General features: G+C 37.6%; 1 protein-coding gene across 2 annotated transcripts in view; it reads left to right on the plus strand.

Moving 5' to 3' along the window:
* LOC140142815 (protein SSUH2 homolog) overlaps nucleotides 1–16,666 on the plus strand; it is a 30,613-nt gene extending 13,947 nt beyond the window's left edge. For both annotated transcript variants that reach the window (XM_072164824.1, XM_072164825.1), the window contains 5 exons: nucleotides 4–119; nucleotides 898–990; nucleotides 11,853–11,955; nucleotides 14,329–14,433; nucleotides 15,676–16,666. In XM_072164824.1, coding sequence (XP_072020925.1) covers nucleotides 4–119; nucleotides 898–990; nucleotides 11,853–11,955; nucleotides 14,329–14,433; nucleotides 15,676–15,822 — 564 coding nt within the window. In that variant the 3' untranslated portion in view covers nucleotides 15,823–16,666. The remainder of the gene's footprint in view (nucleotides 1–3; nucleotides 120–897; nucleotides 991–11,852; nucleotides 11,956–14,328; nucleotides 14,434–15,675) is intronic.
* Nucleotides 16,667–22,694: the final 6,028 nt, after the last annotated feature.

A 22,694-nucleotide genomic window follows, 5' to 3' on the forward strand; every position in this document is an offset into this window, starting at 1 on the left:
CAGGTGATTTGTGGAGAATGCATTGGACAAGGTGACCGACAAGTGGCGGCTAGCACTGGACGCTATTCATTTTATACAACTCGCAGTTGCCTAACATGTGCAGGGTCTGGAAAAGTAACGTAAGTGTAAATATTCTTACCATTAAACTCGGAAACATTCAATATTTGTATGCAAGGTTTTACCATGCCATGCCTCTCATTTAAGGCTGTCGGGTTTAAACGTTTACACGTGTAAACGGCCAGGAAGTTGTTTAAACATTTAGCAAATTCGCTGAACGTGTAAACATATTTTTAGCCAAAAAAGTCAAAAATGGTTGATAACAAAGTCTAGAACTATATTTTTACCTGGAAAATATCACCAAATTTGAAGACCAAAGTCACCAAACACAGATCCGACTCCGGCGTAGCCCTACTTCCATGCATGTATAATACTTGTTTTAATACACTTTATACTGGGTCACGGTCATGGATCTTTACCTGGCCTGAGGGTTATTGTTACTGTTAGAGCGCCATCACTTATTTGGTAACCCGGAAGTCAGTGCATCATTCTAAAACGGCGGCCGTATTTTGCGGTCACAGCAAAATCATGTTGGTTTTGGCATAAAAGAACGGGAAATAAACACATTTCTTTAAAACATATGCATTTGAAATGAATCTCCACAATAAACTAGCGTAGTCTTGGGAAGATTTTTGGTATTTTCAGGCCCGTTTTTCTGTAAGCTTAAAGTGGATTTTTTTTGTTGGGGGAAACTTCCGGTTACACGTTTAAACGCCGTTTAAGGGCAGGGAAAAAATCCGTTTAAATGTTTAGAGGAATAAACAGAAATCGACAGCCTTACTCTCATTATTATTTCCATATTATTTTGATATTATTTAGAATTCTTAATTTATGTTGCAGGTGTACAGGATGTAGTGGGCGTGGACATGTCCAATGTCGCATTTGCAAAGGAACCAGCAGCCTTCGCCATTTCATTAAAATGTTTGTCAGATTGTAAGTGTAGCCATTTTTTCCTATTTGCTTCAGCTATATGAAGAGCTTGGTTGCAAACCATGTTATGTCCACAAACACATGTTTCTGATTTACCTGTGTGATATTGCAATGGGTTGTGATGCTATAGGTATAGTAATTTCAGTTGGCTGTACCATTACAAAGCAAACAGTGGATGAATGCACAGTAACAATACTGTGTGAGGCCTTTGGTTCCCAAATGAGAACAATTATAGTCTGCATATTGTTAAGCAGCATTCTTGTGGTAAATAATGGCTTGTTGATGGTACAACTCATTGTTGCTAATGTCAAACTTGTCACAAAGTAATTGTGATTGTATCACACAAGTATATGAGAAACATGTGGTTGTGGACTTCACATGGTTTGGAAACAAGCTCTTCATGTTATGGATGGAATTAGCCTTTTCGATGTATGGCGGACATAAAAGGAGGGCAGAGGTCATTTTTAATACAAAAGACTTGACCAATTCATACAGCACCATCCTATTGTGTCCACCGGACCTCTAGAACACTAATTGGTTCCTTTGACCATGGTCATTCTAATGTAAAAGAATAGGACTGCAATCGCAATAGTGTGCAAGAGACTGAAATAAGTCTCTTACACTTGGAAGACTTCTAGCTACCCCTAATCCTAACTATTAAACTATAACCTAAAAGTCGGGCCTAAACCCTAACCCCTAACCGTTACACCTAAACCCTAACCCCACAACGCTAACCCGAATCCTAAACAGCTACGACCATGGTCATAGGAACCAATAAGTTGTATGATATATACTTCTTTACTTTTGATACATACTCTCTAGTTTGATCAGCTCGTAATCGGCGGGTATTATTCTAAAGGCTTTACTTAAAAGTAGACCCATGTGAAGAATGTTATAGTTGATCTGCCTGGTCTACATTGTATATTGTGTGTGTCAAAGAAAGTAGATCAAATATGTGATGCGATCAAGCAAAATCAGGCGGAACTCCGAAATATTGATTTTGAGATATAGCCAAACAAAGAAACTATTTCCTTTTGTTTCCTGTTGTTTTGGAAATTCTTTAATTGCTCATATCTTTGGAACTGGTTTTCAATTCAGGGGTTTTCTGCAAAATCCAGCTTTGTAAATGTTTTTTACTATCTTATAAAAAACTGAAAATTTGCGAGATGCCAGTTACAGTGTAAAATGTTCATGAAGGTCGATTGTAACAGGAAAACCGGGAGGGATTATGAGAATATTATGAGGCGTTAGACCATGATCACAGACGGACCGGACCCGTGCTGGGGTCACAATGACATGTAAATGAACGGCCTAAATAGTAAAGCAGACGAAACACAAGTTGTAGAATGTTCACAGTTCTCATATTATTATTTCTTTCCATCAATGGATTCCATCAACAGCAATAGCTGTCTACACAAAGTCGTAGTCAAAGCCGTAAGTTAATACAATGTTTTTGTGTGGACTTACGTGCTGTAATGAGGGATAGAAATGACAAGGCATTTATACATAAGCTTACAAAGGAGTGGACAAATGCCTACCTGTTATTTAGGCCTAAAGTTTAACGCAACCTAGCAAGATACAGAAAGGGAGTCTTTAAAAAATAGAGGGTGTTATTTTTTAACGCCAAATTACGAGCACCAGGCCAGCCGACCTCAAGCATTAAATACCTATTCGAAAACATGCATTAAATATCACGCTGCTTATACCTAGGCTTCTTCATGCCTTAGACATGCGTGCATACAGTATTGAAATAATGATAATTTGGCAAGACTCCATTTTGCGTTCATGCGGGTTGTTTATTATTTTAGATGTTCAAATGTTGACACAGGAAGATTTTGATTTATAATAATGAGGGGGATGTTATTTAGCTTAAAAGTACATGGCTCGGTTCTATGACAGAGATATGGTTCACTACAATGGCTGAGGTTAAAGCTTAACCGATGCACGCACACTGCATAGGCCAAACGGTCTATGCTAAGCTTAAACCAAATATTAAAAACCCTGGTTAACCTTTGCTTCATCCGCAGTATCAGTCATCTTAAATGTGCATTGACACCTTGGAGCAAAGAAGCTCTCATAAATGGGTCGCACGGTCGAAGATACCAGATATTATACAGCAAAGACTCAACCTTTTGCACAGCCATTGTAGTAACCACATCTCCATCAGGAACCTGCAGGAGGCCTATCAGCCTCCATATCATCAGCGAGCCGGCTTACAATACATAAAAAGTTACATGTACAGATTTGATTTAGTCATTAATTAGGCCTAAAATTTAGTACCAAATACCGGATTTGGCATGGGCCACTGCCGGCATGGCAGTGGCTTTTCTAACCCTTTTTACATCTCACCTGCAGATCTTCTGTCTGTTGAAATAGAAATCAACTGTAAATCTAAATAATTGAGCTAAATAAAACTATGTCTCTCCCGAATCAAGTCTGCTGTCGGAATGACGCTACTTGTTTTAAAAAGCGACGCCAAAAGTCTGTCTCATTGCTCATGCGCAACTCCTCAGAATTAGCTGATTGGTTTAGCGCGGCAACTTCTAGCCAGGTTGACTCCGCCCACAATAATATAGAGGGCGTATGATCGTGCCAGGGCAGCGTGGACATCATTGTAGTTGATTATGCTGAAATTTAAGGCCTACTTGTATTAATTATCTGATCATGCTGAATTTTAAGGTCTACATTTATATTAAAGAATTATTTAGTTAACCAGCACATTTATACCACACATTATATAGTAATATAATACGCCTACGATAATTTAAATACATTTAACATAATGGCCAAAAGTAGCTTCATTACATTCCTCCCAATCGGCGGAAGATTATTTCAGGGGAAATAATCTGACATACTAAACAATAAAAATAATGAAGCGACTTTCTGAACCAGTAAGACTCACATGAAATCTTTATAAACAAGTACATCATCTGCACACCACGGTAATCTATGAGGTTACTTCTACTACACACAGGTTAACTCACGCATGAGCTTATTTCCCACTGTCAGTATGCGTTTTAGTACCAGAAGCTTAACCTTCGTGCATCCTATTTTCTTCAAAACAACACAGTAGAAAGACCTCACAGATCCACCATAAATGTCAACTGACGTACCCATACATTATGATTACTCTGACCATATCCCAACTTACCAAAATGTTTCTGAATTTGTATCTTAAGGATCGACCTTTTACACGGTTTCACATTCATACCTGTTTGTACCTTTGTTTACATCCTGCAGCTGGAAATACGGTCAAAGGTCATCCGAAATTTGCAGGATTTAACAAAAGAAACATTCTATATTTAAGCGAACATTCTAAATTTTTATTATTGTTTCTAAAACCAACAATTGAACAATACTCTTGAATTATTTCAAGAATTCAAACATATAACAATGTCACAAATTATGGCTGAGGAATCACGATCAACAATTTTAGAGAAACAATCTGCACTGAGATTTCGCGAGTGTCAAAGAAAACATTTGATGACAATACGCGTGCATGCAGAAACTTTTATCAAAAAGTTTTGGTTGATACCAGCGTGTTTTAAAAACCAACTACCAGCCCATACTGGGAGCTCAAACAGGTCTCGTACCTTAAAAAAAAACATTCCTAAACCATGCTAAAGCATGTTAAATTCTTGCTTGAAAATTCGCGCAACTCTGACATCAGATTTAAAGCTAAAACCATGCAGTAATTGAAACCATTTGGAATCATCACGCCTCTCAGCCATAATTTTTTTTTATGAACAAAAACTGGTCAACTTCAAGTGCACCTGCCCAAGTAGCAAGTATTCGAAAGTCACCTGGTGTTAAAACATCAGGACCTTTCTCAGAAAAAAAAATGATATTTAAAAGCTATTAAACCAGTATTTAAATGCCCCAAACAGTGGTGGTCGAACATGCCAGAGCAGCACGTATTCGGATTACCATAGGCTTTCCTCACAACCTTTACTGTTAGCATTTAATAATAAAATTTATTTCCCTTGTCCGGTTGTCATAAACAACCATCAAATATATATTTTGTTACAAAGAGAACGCATCATGAAATACACATTCCTGAATATTATTATTTTTTTTGTCTTTTTGGTATCTCCGAATTCGAAATCCAATAAACTCTGCCATTTAGCTTCCTGTTTGGTTGAGACAACATGTCGTGGTCGCAGCTCCGTTTGCTCATTTAACATCTATGGTTTGCTTGACAACTAAGATTAGCCACGCTTCCGATTGGTCGTATCTGTATGCGTCGCGCTTTTACCGTCCGCTAAAGTTGGAGGTGAATTCTTGTTCCGAAAACACTGCTTCCAGAGTTGACGTCATGAGGATAACCTCATATTTCTATTTAGATGAGGATAAACCCTCATATTTCTATTTAGATGAGGATAAACCCTCATATTTCTATTTTTATAAATTTTCTTTTATTATTTATTTACCAAGGGACTTATTTTGAAATCTGATAAAACAAAACAAACGTATTTCTAACGTTTTTAATCACAAAAGTTTTATTTTTGCCACTTCCTGTTCAGACTGATAGACGTGTCATGCATATATTTCCTACGATGTATTATTTTAGTAGGCCTTGTTATCTGCTATTTATCTACTGATCCCATACCACTGGGGTTTATTTAGTATTTGTCCCCTTTTGACCGGGTTTCTGGGATATCAGCAGTCATAGGCCTAATGACTTATGACTCATAAAAATCATCGATTTCTTCGCTTATATAGATTCAGATATGTCCAGCTCTAGTTTTCTTACGTTACCACCATACGGTCTAAAATAGGCCTACGATTTGTTTGTTCAACGCTGGTGTAGGCTAATATCAACGACCCAGAAAGATTTTAATTTTTGGCACGCTCCCTTTTTCTTAGCAGGCCTAAAATACCAGATTCTACGGGCAACTTCACATTTCTACCTGGAAATACCTCAGGGTGTAAACCCAGTGCTATGCTCTGCACAGACGATCTGTAGGCCATATTTACATAACGGGAGATAAAATCCCAGTCTTTCTGATTTTGTTGAGTATTTAATTTGAGCACCTGTTATAAGGTCCTGTTTTTATTTTCTAGTGGTTCTACTCTTACGTACTCCTAACACGTCTACTATGAGCATGAGTACCATCATTGACTAAAAAGTTTACTTTCAACATTTACCTATAGATCTGAATGTATACTTTTTTTTTGGAACTCCAAAAATACTTATATTATGGTAAATCAGAACTTAAGCAATGGTTTACCAGCATCTTGATTTGGCAAGGGTATAGAAGTTACACATTTGGAGAACTTTTCTCCAATACACAACATGAAACGCATTACTGGTCTGTTACTGGCAAGGGCAGTATACATCCATCTATAATCGCTCCATCGGGGCATCGACATTGTGGCTTGTTATGGAGGGTTTTACGTAGTCGTGGGTTTCAGCTTTTGTATGCATTTGGGACATTTTGTACCCATTCAACGACCTCCCGATGCTGCCCCACCCACAAGTAGTGTTCCTTAACACGTTCGAAAATTTTGTCTTGACCCAAATGCCCAGAACATCTCGCATCGTGCAATTGTCGTAATGTGCACTTTTACGCAATTTTTCAGGAAACACTACCCTGGCATATTTCAAGGGATCCCTAATCAACCGTACAAGGCAGAACACCCCTTCTGTTATACCAAGTCATCGCCAACATTCCCAATTTCTACAGAATGTTAGATTACGAGTACTCACTTCCTCCCATTTCGGTTTCTGAGTACTATCGGCGTAACATCTATAACCTACCCAATTTCGGGGTCTTATTGACGTTGTTTAAGTTCTTCTTTATTAAAACTCTGAATAACTGAATCACTATTTCCGACTTTAAAATCGGCTCAAGTAGCAAAACGGTCTCTTTATCAATTTTCTGAATTTCATCACTTGGATTACCAACTCCTTTGGTTACACTTAATCACATTTCTCAGTAATCTCAAAGGTATAGGCTCAACAACTCCGCATAAAAATAGGGCATATCTATGAAGAATGCAGGAATAAGCATTAATTCACTCACATCATCCAGGCGGCAATATCACATCTTGATTGCTAGCTATAATATACTACAACATTGCGATTCAATGAACTCGTCAATAGCATGGTGACTTGGGTAACTCCCCAAATGGTAACTCACCACTGACTATAGATCTAAACAACCATAATGATGCGCACAGAAATCGTAGCCCAAGCTATCATCTATTACGGCTACCCATGCTCAATTGTTTTATTATCTACCGTATATCTAATTTGAAAATGCCTTTTTCTTTTAACTTCAATTTACACGCTAGCGGTCATCATGAACATGATGAAATGTCAAAGAAACGGAGGTTTAAATGTGACAGGAGTTTATTCATAAATATTAGAATTCAGTGACAAATGAGCCAGAATCAATATCAAGATAAATCTACATCTTGAACCTTTTTGAAATATACGCACCATCCTTTCTCAGTTTAATGTTTTCATTCGCTGCAAAGGGTCTTGCCGGTGTTTAACTCCGACCCTTGAGATCAACTTGATCTAATTTTTAGTGATAATTTGCTCTCTGATTTCTACGTGGGCAGTCTCTTTGGACATGACCCTTCTTATTGCAGAAGTAACATGTAGGTCTAATGGTGTTGGAGCTTGGGAATGGTTCTCTGACATGACGGGGTTGCTCAGAAAATTTCATATTTTTCATCATGTTTAACAGTTGCTCAAGTTGACCCTGAAGGTTGCTCACCCTCTTATCAAGGCTAACTAGGCTACGGGCAACAGTTTCATCCGGGTTTTCTGATCGGATAGATCGGCAAACCGATACTACCTTTGTACCCCCAGTTTTTGAATTTCCGTTTTCTTCGCGAGCAGCTAGTTTAATTGCAGTGCGAATGGCTTCATCAAGGGTGTCAGGTTCTTTGAACTGTACCATATACTGAATATGAGGATCTCTAATTGCTTTCATGAAGTGATCTTTGGACATTAGCTCCAACATGTCAAATGAAGCATTGGGGTAAGCATTTCGCACCATGCGACGAATACCATAAGCCAAATCTGGGAAATCTTCGTTTTGTTTCTGAACTTTGCTCCACAACAGTGTCTTAAAGATCTCCTCTTTCCTACTAGGCCCAAAACGATCTTCCATACATTGGACTAGGCCTTCAAAGGTATCTCGCTTACTAACATCTATATCCCCAAAATCTCACGAGCAACACCGTCCAAAGATCCTCCTAAGTGCAACAATTTTTCCTCCTCAGCCCACCCATTTAATTTCGTAATCATTCTGAACTGTATCAGGTAATCAGGCCAGGAAGAAGTACCATCGTAAGTTCGTGGCTTACTCTCAGTTTTTCTGCGATTTGGTCTAGATTCAGAAGGCCTGAGTGGAGTTGGGTTACTAGAGATCTGCTGGGTATTTTGATCTCTTTTGGAGACGAGCTCTAACTGAGATAGACTTTCTCGAATTTCTTTGACCATACCAGCAAGATCGTTACCTTGATCACCACCAGCCCATTCATGAAGGGCACTCGCATCTTCAAAAGGGACTTCCTCTTCCTCCTCTTGAACCTGAGGAATGGAATGGCTCACAGTCTCTGTGTTCTTTCTACGCACAGAACCATCAGATAGACCATCTCTATTTTCTTGGTTATTAGAAGGACCAGGGCCTCTCTGACAGGGACTGGGGTTTGATTTGTCGTTCCATTTGCAGAGCTAGCTTTCGCACCTTCTTGCACTGAAATTTGCTCATTTGAGGGCTGATTACTCGCTAATCCTATTTGCTTCCCCGATCGTAAAATCACGTTACTTTCTTGGGTTTCCATCTTTCCAAATTTTAACGCTGATTTTCCTGCAGATATAAAATAGACCCTCCTTAATTATATTTGCTTAATTTCAGTTTCAACGTCAATTTAAATTTTCTCCAATTTAAACAAATTTCATCTATGTTCACGCTTCTTAGGGCCAGGAAGTGTTTGTTTATTTATATATTTATAACAAGACATGCACTGCACCACAATATCTTTGAATACCTCATCAGACTCTGATGTATACTTTCCGTTAACCAATTTTGAAAATTTACTTGACAGTTGTGATCATGCAGGAAATTTTGTCCTACGATACCACCTAGGCCTATAGGAGTGTTTGCTACTCACATTTCTTGCTCATAGCCTTGCCTAATGCCTTCATTTAATTTCATAACACATTTGGATCAAAACCTTTTCAATTAATCAATAGGCTCTAATACGACCCGTTTCTACAGTGATTTGCTCAAAAACATGATTAGGCTCACTAATTATGGAGACTGATGCCCCATGTCTATTATAAATCCATTTTTAACGGAACATCCTGATTTCTTTTATCCAAAATCGGATCTGCACGTAAGCTTTGACAGGGCATTACATTTTTTTTTTTTTTTTACCCTTTTGTAACCATTTTCACCAGATTGGAAAGTTACTATCCTGGTTCGGTACGCTCTCATAAAACTCTCCATTTTCCGGATTTTTAAAATAAAATTTGAGGTCAATTTTCCTGATAGAAAAGAAAATTTATCCTGCCGACTACGCCAGTGTAACAGGAAAACCGGGAGGGGATTATGAGAATATTATGAGGGCGTTAGACCATGATCACGGACGGACCGGACCCGTGCTGGGGTCACAATGACATGTAAATGAACGGCCTAAATAGTAAAGCAGACGAAACTCAAGTTGTAGAATGTTCACAGTTCTCATATTATTATTTCTTTCCATCAATGGATTCCATCAACAGCAATAGCTGTCTACACAAAGTCGTAGTCAAAGCCGTAAGTTAATACAATGTTTTTGTGTGGACTTACGTGCTGTAATGAGGGATAGAAATGACAAGGCATTTATACATAAGCTTACAAAGGAGTGGACAAATGCCTACCTGTTATTTAGGCCTAAAGTTTAACGCAACCTAGCAAGATACAGAAAGGGAGTCTTTAAAAAATAGAGGGTGTTATTTTTAACGCCAAATTACGAGCACCAGGCCAGCCGACCTCAAGCATTAAATACCTATTCGAAAACATGCATTAAATATCACGCGGCTTATACCTAGGCTTCTTCATGCCTTAGACATGCGTGCATACAGTATTGAAATAATGATAATTTGGCAAGACTCCATTTGCGTTCATGCGGGTTGTTTATTATTTTAGATGTTCAAATGTTGACACAGGAAGATTTTGATTTATAATAATGAGGGGGATGTTATTTAGCTTAAAAGTACATGGCTCGGTTCTATGACAGAGATATGGTTCACTACAATGGCTGAGGTTAAAGCTTAACCGATGCACGCACACTGCATAGGCCAAACGGTCTATGCTAAGCTTAAACCAAATATTAAAAACCCTGGTTAACCTTTGCTTCATCCGGCAGTATCAGTCATCTTAAATGTGCATTGACACCTTGGAGCAAAGAAGCTCTCATAAATGGGTCGCACGGCCGAAGATACCAGATATTATACAGCAAAGACTCAACCTTTTGCACAGCCATTGTAGTAACCACATCTCCATCAGGAACCTGCAGGAGGCCTATCAGCCTCCATATCATCAGCGAGCCGGCTTACAATACATAAAAAGTTACATGTACAGATTTGATTTAGTCATTAATTAGGCCTAAAATTTAGTACCAAATACCGGATTTGGCATGGGCCACTGCCGGCATGGCAGTGGCTTTTCTAACCCTTTTTACATCTCACCTGCAGATCTTCTGTCTGTTGAAATAGAAATCAACTGTAAATCTAAATAATTGAGCTAAATAAAAACTATGTCTCTCCCGAATCAAGTCTGCTGTCGGAATGACGCTACTTGTTTTAAAAAGCGACGCCAAAAGTCTGTCTCATTGCTCATGCGCAACTCCTCAGAATTAGCTGATTGGTTTAGCGGCAACTTCTAGCCAGGTTGACTCCGCCCACAATAATATAGAGGCGTATGATCGTGCCAGGGCAGCGCGGACATCATTGTAGTTGATTATGCTGAAATTTAAGGCCTACTTGTATTAATTATCTGATCATGCTGAATTTTAAGGTCTACATTTATATTAAAGAATTATTTAGTTAACCAGCACATTTATACCACACATTATATAGTAATATAATACGCCTACGATAATTTAAATACATTTAACATAATGGCCAAAAGTAGCTTCATTACAGTATTCATAGGTATCTCAATTCGGTGGACAAATATCTCATCAAACACTGTTTAAACCAATCAATAATCCTATTGCTGAAGAGGATAATAAGCTGCTATAGAATCCTTAAATAGTTCTTGTCTTTGTTTGCTTTGGCTAAATACTGTTCAAGTGGTGGATAACAAAGCATTGTATTTTGTCTAGGTATGTATAACCAACAATTAACAATGAGAGGACATTCCTGTACCTTGTTGATTCGGGGATGATTTGAAATGACCGCCAATTATGACTGTTTGATATTTATTACCAGAAATGTGGAAAAAGAGACACATGTAGAACCGAAAAAAGGTACAATTTTGTTGAAGGAACAGAGTTCAACAAACCATAACCCCACTTCTGGATATCGTTTGCCAAATGATATACCATTTTAAGCTTATGATATATATTTTCTAAACACAAAATAAAACAAAATTGACCGGGGGACGACTTTACGGCAGATTCATGGTGTCTAATCACATATTTCAAGCAAGCCTTATGATCTCCTGTATGACCCATATCATTCCTCCTGTATGTCAGCTTTATTTGCCTCAATATTTGAGGCTAAACATTGCTAGGTCATGCTCCCCTTGGACCCGCCTCAACTCATTGATAATCGATAATTGATTGGTTTTGGTTTTAAGCCCTCATTGCCCTCACAGAATTCAACAACAAAATTTATATGTTGTCCTTTCACTTAGCACCAATCATCAGAGTGAATACATCATGGAAGGAAGTGACATGCCAGCTGAACTGATTAGAGATGCTAGAGGACAAGTCATCTTTGAACAGTCACTGCCACATGTAAGTTGATCCAGAAATGATACTACCGTATTTCCTCTAATAAAACCACCGGGGGCGTTGCATTTTCCAAACAGGGGGCGTTTATTAGAGGTCATTTTTAGCACGACAACGCTAAAATGACGAACTATGAACTAGAAACACTGACTTTTGGTTCACTTCCGGGTTGCCGATGTAGATTTTTGTCAATTATTTATGCTATTAACGACTATGTAAGCAACTTGGTAAGCTTACTACACAAGATAGCATGGAAATATCGGCATTTTTTAAACATCTTGGTTGAACAAAGTGGTGGGGGCATTTATTTGAGGGGGGCCGACTATTCGAGGAAATACTGTATGTTCGACCCCGTTTAGACTAGGGAAAGTCGTACTTCAACAACGTCGAATTCAGGTCTAAACAGGTGCAGTCGTTGTTCAAGTACGACCGAAGTTGAGTTCAAAAGTGGTTGTTCAACAATGCTCCCGAGGTTTATTAAGTCGAATTCAATTCGACTTTGTCGTGGTTGAAGTGCGACTTTTCCTGGTCTAAACAGTCAGTCGAATTGAATTCGACTTTTTCATGCGTATCGCTGACCTGGCGAGGTGAATTTCCGGTCTGTCGATTTGTCGCTAAGCAACGGCACTGTGATATCGCTAAACAACAGCTGTTTCTTGTGTATTTTCGTACATGTGCAGCATACTGTAGTGAGTGTACATCCAATTTTCACTCCAAACTCGAAGTAGAGCCACAAAAATGGCTGATTTTATCGCGGTGTTAGTTCATCTGAAATAATCCTCAACTTTAATTTAGGGTAAATGGGTCAAAGTATCATCTCATAATGGGAAACAAAGGGAGCAAATGGAGTTCATAAAGCAAGGCCATAAAAGTTTTCGCGGCCTGAATTCTGTGAGCCGCTCTGCGGATGAATTTTATATGAACTATGACGTCACAAGTTGAGCAGTGACGCATTCTGCACATGCTCAGAATGAGGAAAATACGTGTTAAAAATTCAATATGGCGACGTACTCAAAACGTTTCTACCGGAAAGTTAACGCTGACTTTTATCTCAATTTTACTACTTTGCATGTAGATTTTTTTGTTTAAAAAGTATGCAGGCATTTAAAATAGAATATAATGAATTATAATCTTAGGTTTGATAAAAAAAATACTGGATGACAGAGGGCGTAAATAGTCGTAATCGAATTCAACAGAGTCGAATTCGTTCGGGCGCATAGTGTAAACACCCACTAAAAACCACAAACACAAATTAATTTATGCTAATCCTCTGTCTTAATCGAATTTGATGTCGAATTTGAATTCGACTTTTCTCTAGTCTAAACGGGGTCTTAATCTTTCCACCCACGGTAAACCCACCCTCTCCTTTTTACATCCTGTTTGAGTCTCCCCATCTTCAAGCATTCAAACCAGGATTGGCGGAGCTTTTCAAGCGGGAGGTTAATAACTATCATTGACTGTTGTTCAGTGTTCAAAATATGCCTCAAAAAGTTACAGGCCAGCCGGGCTTGACCTTAAAAGTTACCGCCAGCCGGGCAGGCAACTAGATGCCAGTCAGAAAAGTTACCGGCCAGGCCAAAAAGTTACAGGCCAATGGCCGGCTGACCGGCCCTATTTCGAATGCTGTTGTTGTTAATGCCTACTCTCCATTCCAGAAAAATGCAGCACTAATTTTTTTGGATTAAAAAAATATTATCCTGTTTTGCCAAATGAAACAGAGATCAATCCTAATCATTCGTTTAGTCTTAACTGGAGATTAACATCAAATTTTAATATTTGACCAATTTTTGGAAATAGGGGCCAAAAACATGCATTTTTGGCCCTTTCAGTGGAAGCGCCTGGATCGCCTGCTCATAAGAAGATCATCACTCGGTCACCATAGCCCGAGGTCTTCATCACTATTTTCTGAGATTCAGGGAGAGTCTTGATAAAGTTCATTTCCCAATGAAAGTACAATCATAGTTATATCAAGTGAAGAAGGTTGGTGGTAGGAATGGGGCTGCTCTCGAATTGTGTCCTGTGCCTTTTTCTCAGTTTGTCAAGCTGCCATTCACGACAGAGGGGTCAGTTTTAACTGCATAGTTAGTGAAACCTATTATTTAAGTCCTACTCCTACCTTCATAATATCAGGTTTGGTGAGCAATGCTGGTGAGCCCTCACTGAAGACTGGCTCCTGGAGCAGTTGGAAGACCTCCATTTTGTTGACATAGAAGGTTTCAAGAAAAATTGCGACAAATGCATTCAGGTATGCAGTGACCATGTTCAAGACTGACTGAGATAAAAAGAATTTAGCTAGTCCTCTTTCAAGTACCTTGTTCTACGAACTTTTTGACCGCCCCTCGTACTTATAGGTATTTTGTCTTTTGGCCTTTTCTACAGGTTTGGCCCATCTCCCAATACACGGTTGAAGAAATCAATGATAACTCGAAACGGATAGTCGGTGAACATCGCCAAGCTTGGCCCAAGGAAAGAATGCTTGTGCAGGTACCATATATAAATAACAAAATTCTATTTATGATGTGATCTGATCACACTAAAACACAATAATAGTGTAAAAAGAGAGCAACATAAATTAAGCTTTTTCATATCTACAATCTTGGAAATAAGTACTTGGAACGCTTGGCACACTCTGCCGTAAATTCCGTGCAGAATTACTAATGATCATGGAAATGACATATATTGTGCTTGGGAACAAAGATGACATCTGCAACAATGATTTGCCCTTCCCCCCTCCCCATCAATCAATGATGTACACATTGGGAAACTGCTGAAGACATTGGCATTTCTCAACATTGCATGGGGGAAAGGGGGTGAAAGTTTTCCGCCGTTATTTACTTTGAAGTGTTCCAAGACTTATTTCCAAGATTGTAGATGCCATATTTCAAAGTGCACCCACTGTTATGTTTTGGCTAAGGTATTAGCTAGCCACCTGTCATTTTGGACAGGCAGAGTGCTCCTAGGACAGGCAATATTAATGTCTTTGACAGGTGCTAAATTCTAGAAATAATATATTAATAAGTTCTGTGAACTCAAAACAAGACCAGACTAATAAATCGAGGCTCCTGAAGGCTAAGACATAATTGGTAGTGGGGTTAGACCCCCACCATGCAGAGCGCAAAACTTCGAGAACTGATTTTCCGGCACTAAAATTTTGACATGCTTTTGGGCCTAGTGAACTAAAATTGGGCCAAATTATAGGTTGTAGAGCTGCTTTGGGTGTTTGCCTAACGTGGTGCTAATTAACTGAGGCATGATCCCCAACTGGGATCTTCAGAATTGCCAGAGAGCCTGAATATGGGACTCTTAACCACCACACATACCCATACCACACTAAGTGCCCCCAAACAGACCCTTTTCTGTGTTGTGTGAACTTTCTTTTCCGTGCTGTATGGACTTTCTTTTCTGTGTTGTGTGGAATTTCTTTACTGTGCTGGCTGTGTGGACATTCATCTCTATGTTGTGTGGAATTTCCTTTCTGTGCTGTGTGGACTTTCTTTTCTGTGCTGTATGGACTTTCTTTTCTGTGTTGTGTGGAATTTCTTTACTGTGCTGGCTGTGTGGACCTTCATCTCTATGTTATGTGGAATTTCCTCTCTGTGCTGTGTGGACTTTCTTTTCTGTATTTTGTGGACTTGAATTCTTTTCTGTGCTGTGTTTTTGTTTTAAGTGCTATATTTTTTATACCATATTGTTAAATTATTAACTCTGTTTTCTTTATTAACACAGCGTCAAGTGTTACGATCTGTGCCTGTATCAGAGGTTGCCTACACATGGAAGAACATGAACGGACATTTCTGGGTTTGCGGATTTGAACACAAGGTTTACGCTCCTGACTATCCACATCAGGCCTGCTGGGGATGTAATGTCTTGTAACAGGTTGTTAGTCATAGAGGCCGTCAGCCTTTTGCCATCTTGTGGGTACAAATGATACGCGTGTTCATGCGTCGGATACTACGCGCAGGGCACAGCTTGCCACGCATCATCACGCATGGAGATCAAACTACCATCGCAGCGTGTACCCACAAGATAGCGTCACATGACATCACACTGACGGCCTCTATAGTGATCAGTTAGTCATATTAATCATGGTTTAACATGAATTATACAAACTAGACAGAAATCTCAGATGTGTGCTTCAATCTATGAGAAGGTTGTGGAATTTCTGAGTAGATTTTTGGAACTACCCTATTTCACTCAATGGCAAAAGTGTGCTGAATTCAAAATGTCCCACCCTTAAGATGACCCCTCAAATATGGGACAACAAAATATATATGTTCAAATTCCACTCGAAAGTTCATCAGGCCTTGCCGTTTGAGGCGAGGGATCGCTCTCGCTCTCAAACTTGATTTCTAGTGAGCGATTTTCCACTCCCCTAAATATCACTCGCTGTGAATCTCCCAAAATCAGCCATCAAATCAGCCATTTCAGCATTTAATCGATTCTGTGCCCTCTTCAAGCGTAGAAAGTCAAAACTTTTAGCGTGCTTCGTGCGCATTTCAACATTAATACCATTTTAAGACTGAAGCTCTACTTCTACTACTATCTAAATAAGTGGTATTTGTGAAAATTCGATAACTCGCATAAAGCATCTTGCCTGGTATACTGTGGGTTGATTAATGGTGCGTGTATAATTTCATCCCCATTATATTATATTAATCTATGCGGTCATTTTAAGGGTCGTAGCATCAAAAACACAAATTGGTTTAGCAAATTAGTAAAACGGTAGTTTTCAACTTTTACTCAAAAATGCCTTGTGCAATGTGAAAATATTTACCTAATATTTATCTTTTTAGGCTATATTTATTCAATATTATCTAATGTAAGTCATAATCAAAGTGCAGTCTTTTTAAAGGGTCCACAGGTTCCAGACTAAAAAATAAAGTGTTTTAGCAAATTAAAAAAAAAATATTTCTTTTTTGTTTCCTTTTATGCACCTGTGTTACATAAGAAAAGATGCAATTTTGAAAGTTGCATTTTGGTCCATTCTTATTTATTATTTAATCTTTTTTTATTCTGGATAGCTCTTTCAATACATACGTACTGGTCTCCCAAGAGGCCCAGATAATAAGTATACAATTATATGTAAATAATACATATTTACCAATAGTAGAAAAAAATGTAGGAACATATTGAAAAACATAATACTGAGAGAATATATGTGATTATGAATCAAACTTGAACAATAGCATTTTTAAACATGTGCAGACTCAAAGTGTCATAATCTAAACGCACACTAACTGGAAGGTTATTCCACAACTTAGTTCCTCTATAGTGAAAGGTACGTTTACCCAGAGTGTTCTTCCAAAGTGGAACAACTAAAGTTTTTGAAGATTCAACACCCACAAAGTATGCAGAATGTAATCTACAATAGGTCAGGCCTACTGCATTGTTTCAGAGTTGAATGGACCAAAGTGCAACTTTCAAAACTACATCTTTTCTTACATAAGGAGCCATTGTGACCGAACATGTGTGACATTGTATGTCGGACCAGTTTTGTCAAACAAAATGTGCTACCAATGTTTGTTTGTTTTTAATTTTGTAAGAAACTTTTCTAAAAATGTGCTACCAATGGTTTTTTTTTATTTTGTAAAAAACTTATCAAGTTTTTCTAAGAATTCTTTTCAAGAATTTGTGGGCCCTTCATTTGTTGATAAAGTGCAATCCATATTTGTAGTATTGTTGTCTTTGTACTTTCACCAAATGTAGGTTTAAGGACCACAATAGGAAAGAGGCTTTATATGTATGTTTACACTATTTCATGTTTTGAATCCCTGGAAGTATATGGGAATATTGATGTGATTTATAAGTTTGTTTTTAAGTATTTGAGATCACGTTGCACACCCACCTATGTGGCGTCTTTTGTGTGTGTGTATGTCAGCATTTTGAGAGAACGCTAGCGATTTGAGGCTGCGACCAATGACAATTTGGTGTGATCTTGTCCAAGTTTGCTTTGTATTTAACTATTAATTTTAGAAACAAGGGAACATAGGAAAACACAGCAAAAATGACCAAACTAAGCCTTGTAAGCCTGATGTTTCATTCATTACAGCAAAAAAAGCCTACCGTAAAAACTCGATAGTTAGCATATGTGCTTACTATCGAGTGCTTTTGAAAACATGAAATTGTACGGCACTTTACCAACTGAGCTATTGGGGTTGAGACACAAATTTTCAGATTTACTTGTTCGTATATAACTATGTGTATCACTGATTTGCACAAAACCCTTTACGCTTTTGAAGATGGGGCACTTCATGTTTGCATGTTTTAAAAGCGTTCGATAGTAAGCACATAATTAATGCTAACTATCAAGTTTTTACGGTATTTTTACACACAGGCTTACTTCTCATGGAACACAAGCAGTAATGCTGGTTTCATACTATCATGCCTCTGAGCGGCGTGGCGCACACACATTCCAGACACCCTGACAGAATCAAGGCTTTCATTGGCTGATACGTCATGCCGCTTACCACAGCGGCAAGAGGCAGGAGAGTCTGACAGGGGCATAAGGTTCCCCACAAAACCTCATTGATATCAGAAGAGAGCTCATATTTATCTCATTACAACTGTAAAATTTTACAGGTCATGTTCTGTAATCATCATTTATTTATTAGTCCTGATATATAATATTGTATGTGTAACTTGTGTGTAAAATTGATCTTAACATATCATGTATCTTATATATTTAATATATTTCTCATATTTTTTTATGTTGTGTATAATTATATTTCATGTATATTCTAAGCATGTTGTGTATGATCAGAATATATTTTAGGGAACAACCCAAAAGTTCGATGAAGTCCTATAAACAAAAGTCCTTTCGTTAGAAGGCTATAGCCCCCTCCCCCTCCCCTCTAACGTAAGTGTCAAATATTGAAAATTCCAACCGGTATTCATAGGATACAGGGGCCATCGCTATGGTGCATGGGGTTGTGGAGGGGTGTGACAATGCTAGATATTGATCACGTTTACGGAAGAAAGAAATATTGGATTTTATTTAAAATATTTTTCTTCATACTTTTTTTGGCACGACAAAAATTAGGATTTGCTGGATTTTCAAATAAAAAAGAATCAAAGAGTGGTACAGCTGCTTTAAACATGAACTTACAAGGTGCAGGTTGCGAGTACCGTACTCTATATTGATTTGAAATCATTTTGAAGCAACCACTGTAAAATGACAATATTGTACTTCGGAAAATACTAAAATTTGAAAATGATATATTTTAAAGTCCTTAAAAATAGATCAACTTTGACTGATGTTTTAACTACATTTTTTACAAACGTAATCAGACTTTTTGACCCCCTCCCTCCCTAACGAAAGGAATTTCGTTTATAGGGCTTCGTCGAACTTTTGGGTTGTTCCCTTAGGTGTTCTTTTTTTGTATTCATTATCAGTGCAATATTGGTATGTACTATAGTACCGTATAACTTTAAAACAATGCAAGTTGTAAAAACAGGTACTGTGACCAGTGTTTCTTTGCATGCATTAACTTCTGTAGTGACAAATAACATATTTTTAGTGACATATATAATAATTTAACTTTAAAGAAGTATAATATCATTGATCTCAATTTTTTCTTGATAAAAATGGGATTTACTTATACTACTTTACACATCATGGCTTTGTATTTTTGATGGAAATAAATTGAATTGAATTGAATTGAGTAGTTCAATATAAGTGCAGCGTTTGTTTTAATTGTCAGGAAAAATTGTAGAAATTTATACTACATCACACATTATGGCTTTAACTTTACATGTGGCCCATTCCATGTCAACTCCAGGGATGTGCACCGCAGCACCTCTTCAATTTTTTTCTTTTTTCACAGAGTTGTACACATTTTTGATTTTGCATGTATAATGATTTAATGTACAACTCTATGGAGAAGGCAAACCTCAACTCAATGTGTTGAAGCCATCAAGACCCTAAGCCAATATCTCTCAGAAATGTTGTCCAAGAACATATCTTCAACATACCTGAAGTTGATGGTGGGGCAAATTGTCTGACATTGGTTTTCAGGGGGTAAAATGTAAAAAAGTGGTTTTGTATGGGTAATATCTCAGCTAAATGTATTCTAATATGCTCAATATAGGGATAAGAGTAATGTCCTACCAAAGGGCTCTGACTGGCAAAAAAAATGGAAAGTAAAATTATTTTTACTTTTGGAGTTCTGACCCCCAAAGTTGGTCCTGGTTGGACGAAGTTGCAATTTGAGGGCCCTATATCTTTTAAAGTAAAGGAGTTACAAGTTTTCTGATAGCATATTTGAATTCTACACCTGAAAAAAGTACCCCAGGATACATACTTTTCAAAGTTTTAAAGGGTTCCTTTATACATTTATGGACCTCCAAACATCGCTTTCGCTATGGCAACATTTTTTACGTTTGACCCCCTAAATTTCAAATTGATGCCACGGGAAAACGAAATGGAGTATGAAGCTCAAATTTTCAGGATTTTACTTTCTCATCAATATCTACCACCACACAGAAAAAGAAAAATTGAAGAGGTGCTATGTGCACATCCCTGAGTTGACATGGAATGGGCCATGTGCAATTTGGTACTGCTACCTGTAAAATTTGCACCTACGCCACAACCAAACTTGAGGCGAACCAAGGTGTATTTTTATGTCATAGTCTTAAAGCAGTGCTGGACACTGATTATAGTAATTTTTAACCTGTGTAAAATAAATAAGTTAAACATTTGTGATGCTTAAAAGCTTTTAATGTTGGTGGCAAACAACTAATTCAACTTGATTACCAAAGATACAATTTGTAAAGTACAGGTGCTTGTAAATTACAACTTATCAAAGTAAATAATTTATTACTGCACAAATTTATCACAATGTTTCTAACGATATAGAAATAACTGCACAAAAATATGTATTTTAATGTTTCTAAAGATGTTGAATTAACTTATTACAAATGTTGAATTATGTTTGATTAGAAATATTGTTGAATAATGTCTTATTGTGTTTTTCTTGGGATTAAAAAAATTGATTGTACATAATTATCGAGGGTTCAGAACCAGAAAGCCTTAAAGGTCCACAATCGTTGGCTTGGTCAACTGGCCAGTAAGTAGGCGACCTTGTCCTTATAGATCACACTCCTGTATACTTGTCTGGACTTAGGTGGTGTCTGGACTGACATGCCCGGGGCCACATAACTCAATTTGGTAGTTCATTATTCCAGATGTGATGGCGGACCTTTAACTCACAAAGGAATAATCTTTTGTGATTAAGGATTTGTGGTTCTCAAGCCTTGATATGAAGAGTGATATTTCAAAACTCACTTCGTCCACTTTTGGTCAAAATTAAACCAAGCATATAGTCAATAGTGAATAATGACATGTAAACTATCCTATCCCATTTTTTCGAAACTCAATCAGCCCCCATTCATTCACCAGCCAAATGAATCTGCTTTAGATATTTTCAAGACTCACTCAGTCCTCACAACTGGTATTTGCCGTCGTAGTAAATACGTAGTACCTTAGTTAACTAGTTCGCACTTGGTTTGTGCACCTGTTAGCAAGCCATTGACTTTTGTGTTGCGATCATTTTGATTGTGGTTCCGAACACAAATAGCATTAAGCAGTCGATTTAACGTAAACCAGTTGACCCGACGATAGATTTTGACGTCACACTATGATAGCGAATTGCTTTAGATCAGTTGGAATTGCTAAACTGAGTGCAACAAGGGATTTTTTCATAATGTGTCAAAGTGGACTGAGTGAGTTTTGGAAAACTTCAATAAATGCTACAGTGTGAAAAATTATAATTCAACATCAATAAAACAATGGGCTGAATATAGCACTTTTCCAAACTTGTTCAATCAGAGGATAACATGTTGACAAATCTAAATTGTGCCTAGTAACAATTAGTACCCATATTCAATTCATAAACACTGAAATAAACATATCAGTCAAATCTATCATTTTTTAAAGGTTGTCTTAATTGTATACTCATTATCATAATCATTCATATTACACTTGAAACAATAAAATACAAAAAACTTAACATGTCATCTTGTCTGTGTCAGTTTACCTCACTTGTGAACAATGGACCAATACCAATGCATAAAATTATCATAATTTATAGAGGCTGTGCAATAATTATGAGCCCTGGCGAAGAGTAAAACTGGGGAGAAAGAATTTTTTGGCAAGAAGGAAGGGGGGTCCATTTTTGGCACATATTCCTAGGCTACCTTTTAAATAAAATGCTCCAAAACTTGGGAAAACAGCATGGAAATGCATGCTCACTGTACTCCCATTATCTAGACAAATTGGGATCCCAAACTTTTGGCATGTGCAAAGGAAAGGGAAGATGTTTTTTGGCAGCCGAAAGGGGAGGTGGGGGGGAGGTAAGCAATTTTTAGAAATTTTACCCCCAACCTTAAGGGATCTAAAATGAGCGTTTATTGCGTTTCGACAGTATTTTTTGTGGGACATGAGAGCACCTCAGACCTATCGAATTGCATTCTGAATACGAAGCATGTCTTTCTGATATCAAATAATTTTCATTTTTGAAAATCACAATATAATACAAATTTTATGACAAATTATAAAAATTTGATATTTTTCAAATTTTTGATATATAACAGTCCTCGAAGTAAATTATATAAATCTAATGTTATATTCTTAAAGTGTATGTAGTAGGGAGGAAAAGCCGACGGTCAATTGAAAATTTTGACCTTTCATATTGAAGATATGGATTTTTTTCCCAAAAAGACCTAATTTTTTTGGTGTTTTGGGAAAA

The sequence above is a fragment of the Amphiura filiformis genome, chromosome 20, assembly GCF_039555335.1.
Source record: "Amphiura filiformis chromosome 20, Afil_fr2py, whole genome shotgun sequence".
In the NCBI taxonomy this organism is placed as follows: Eukaryota; Metazoa; Echinodermata; class Ophiuroidea; order Amphilepidida; family Amphiuridae; genus Amphiura; species Amphiura filiformis.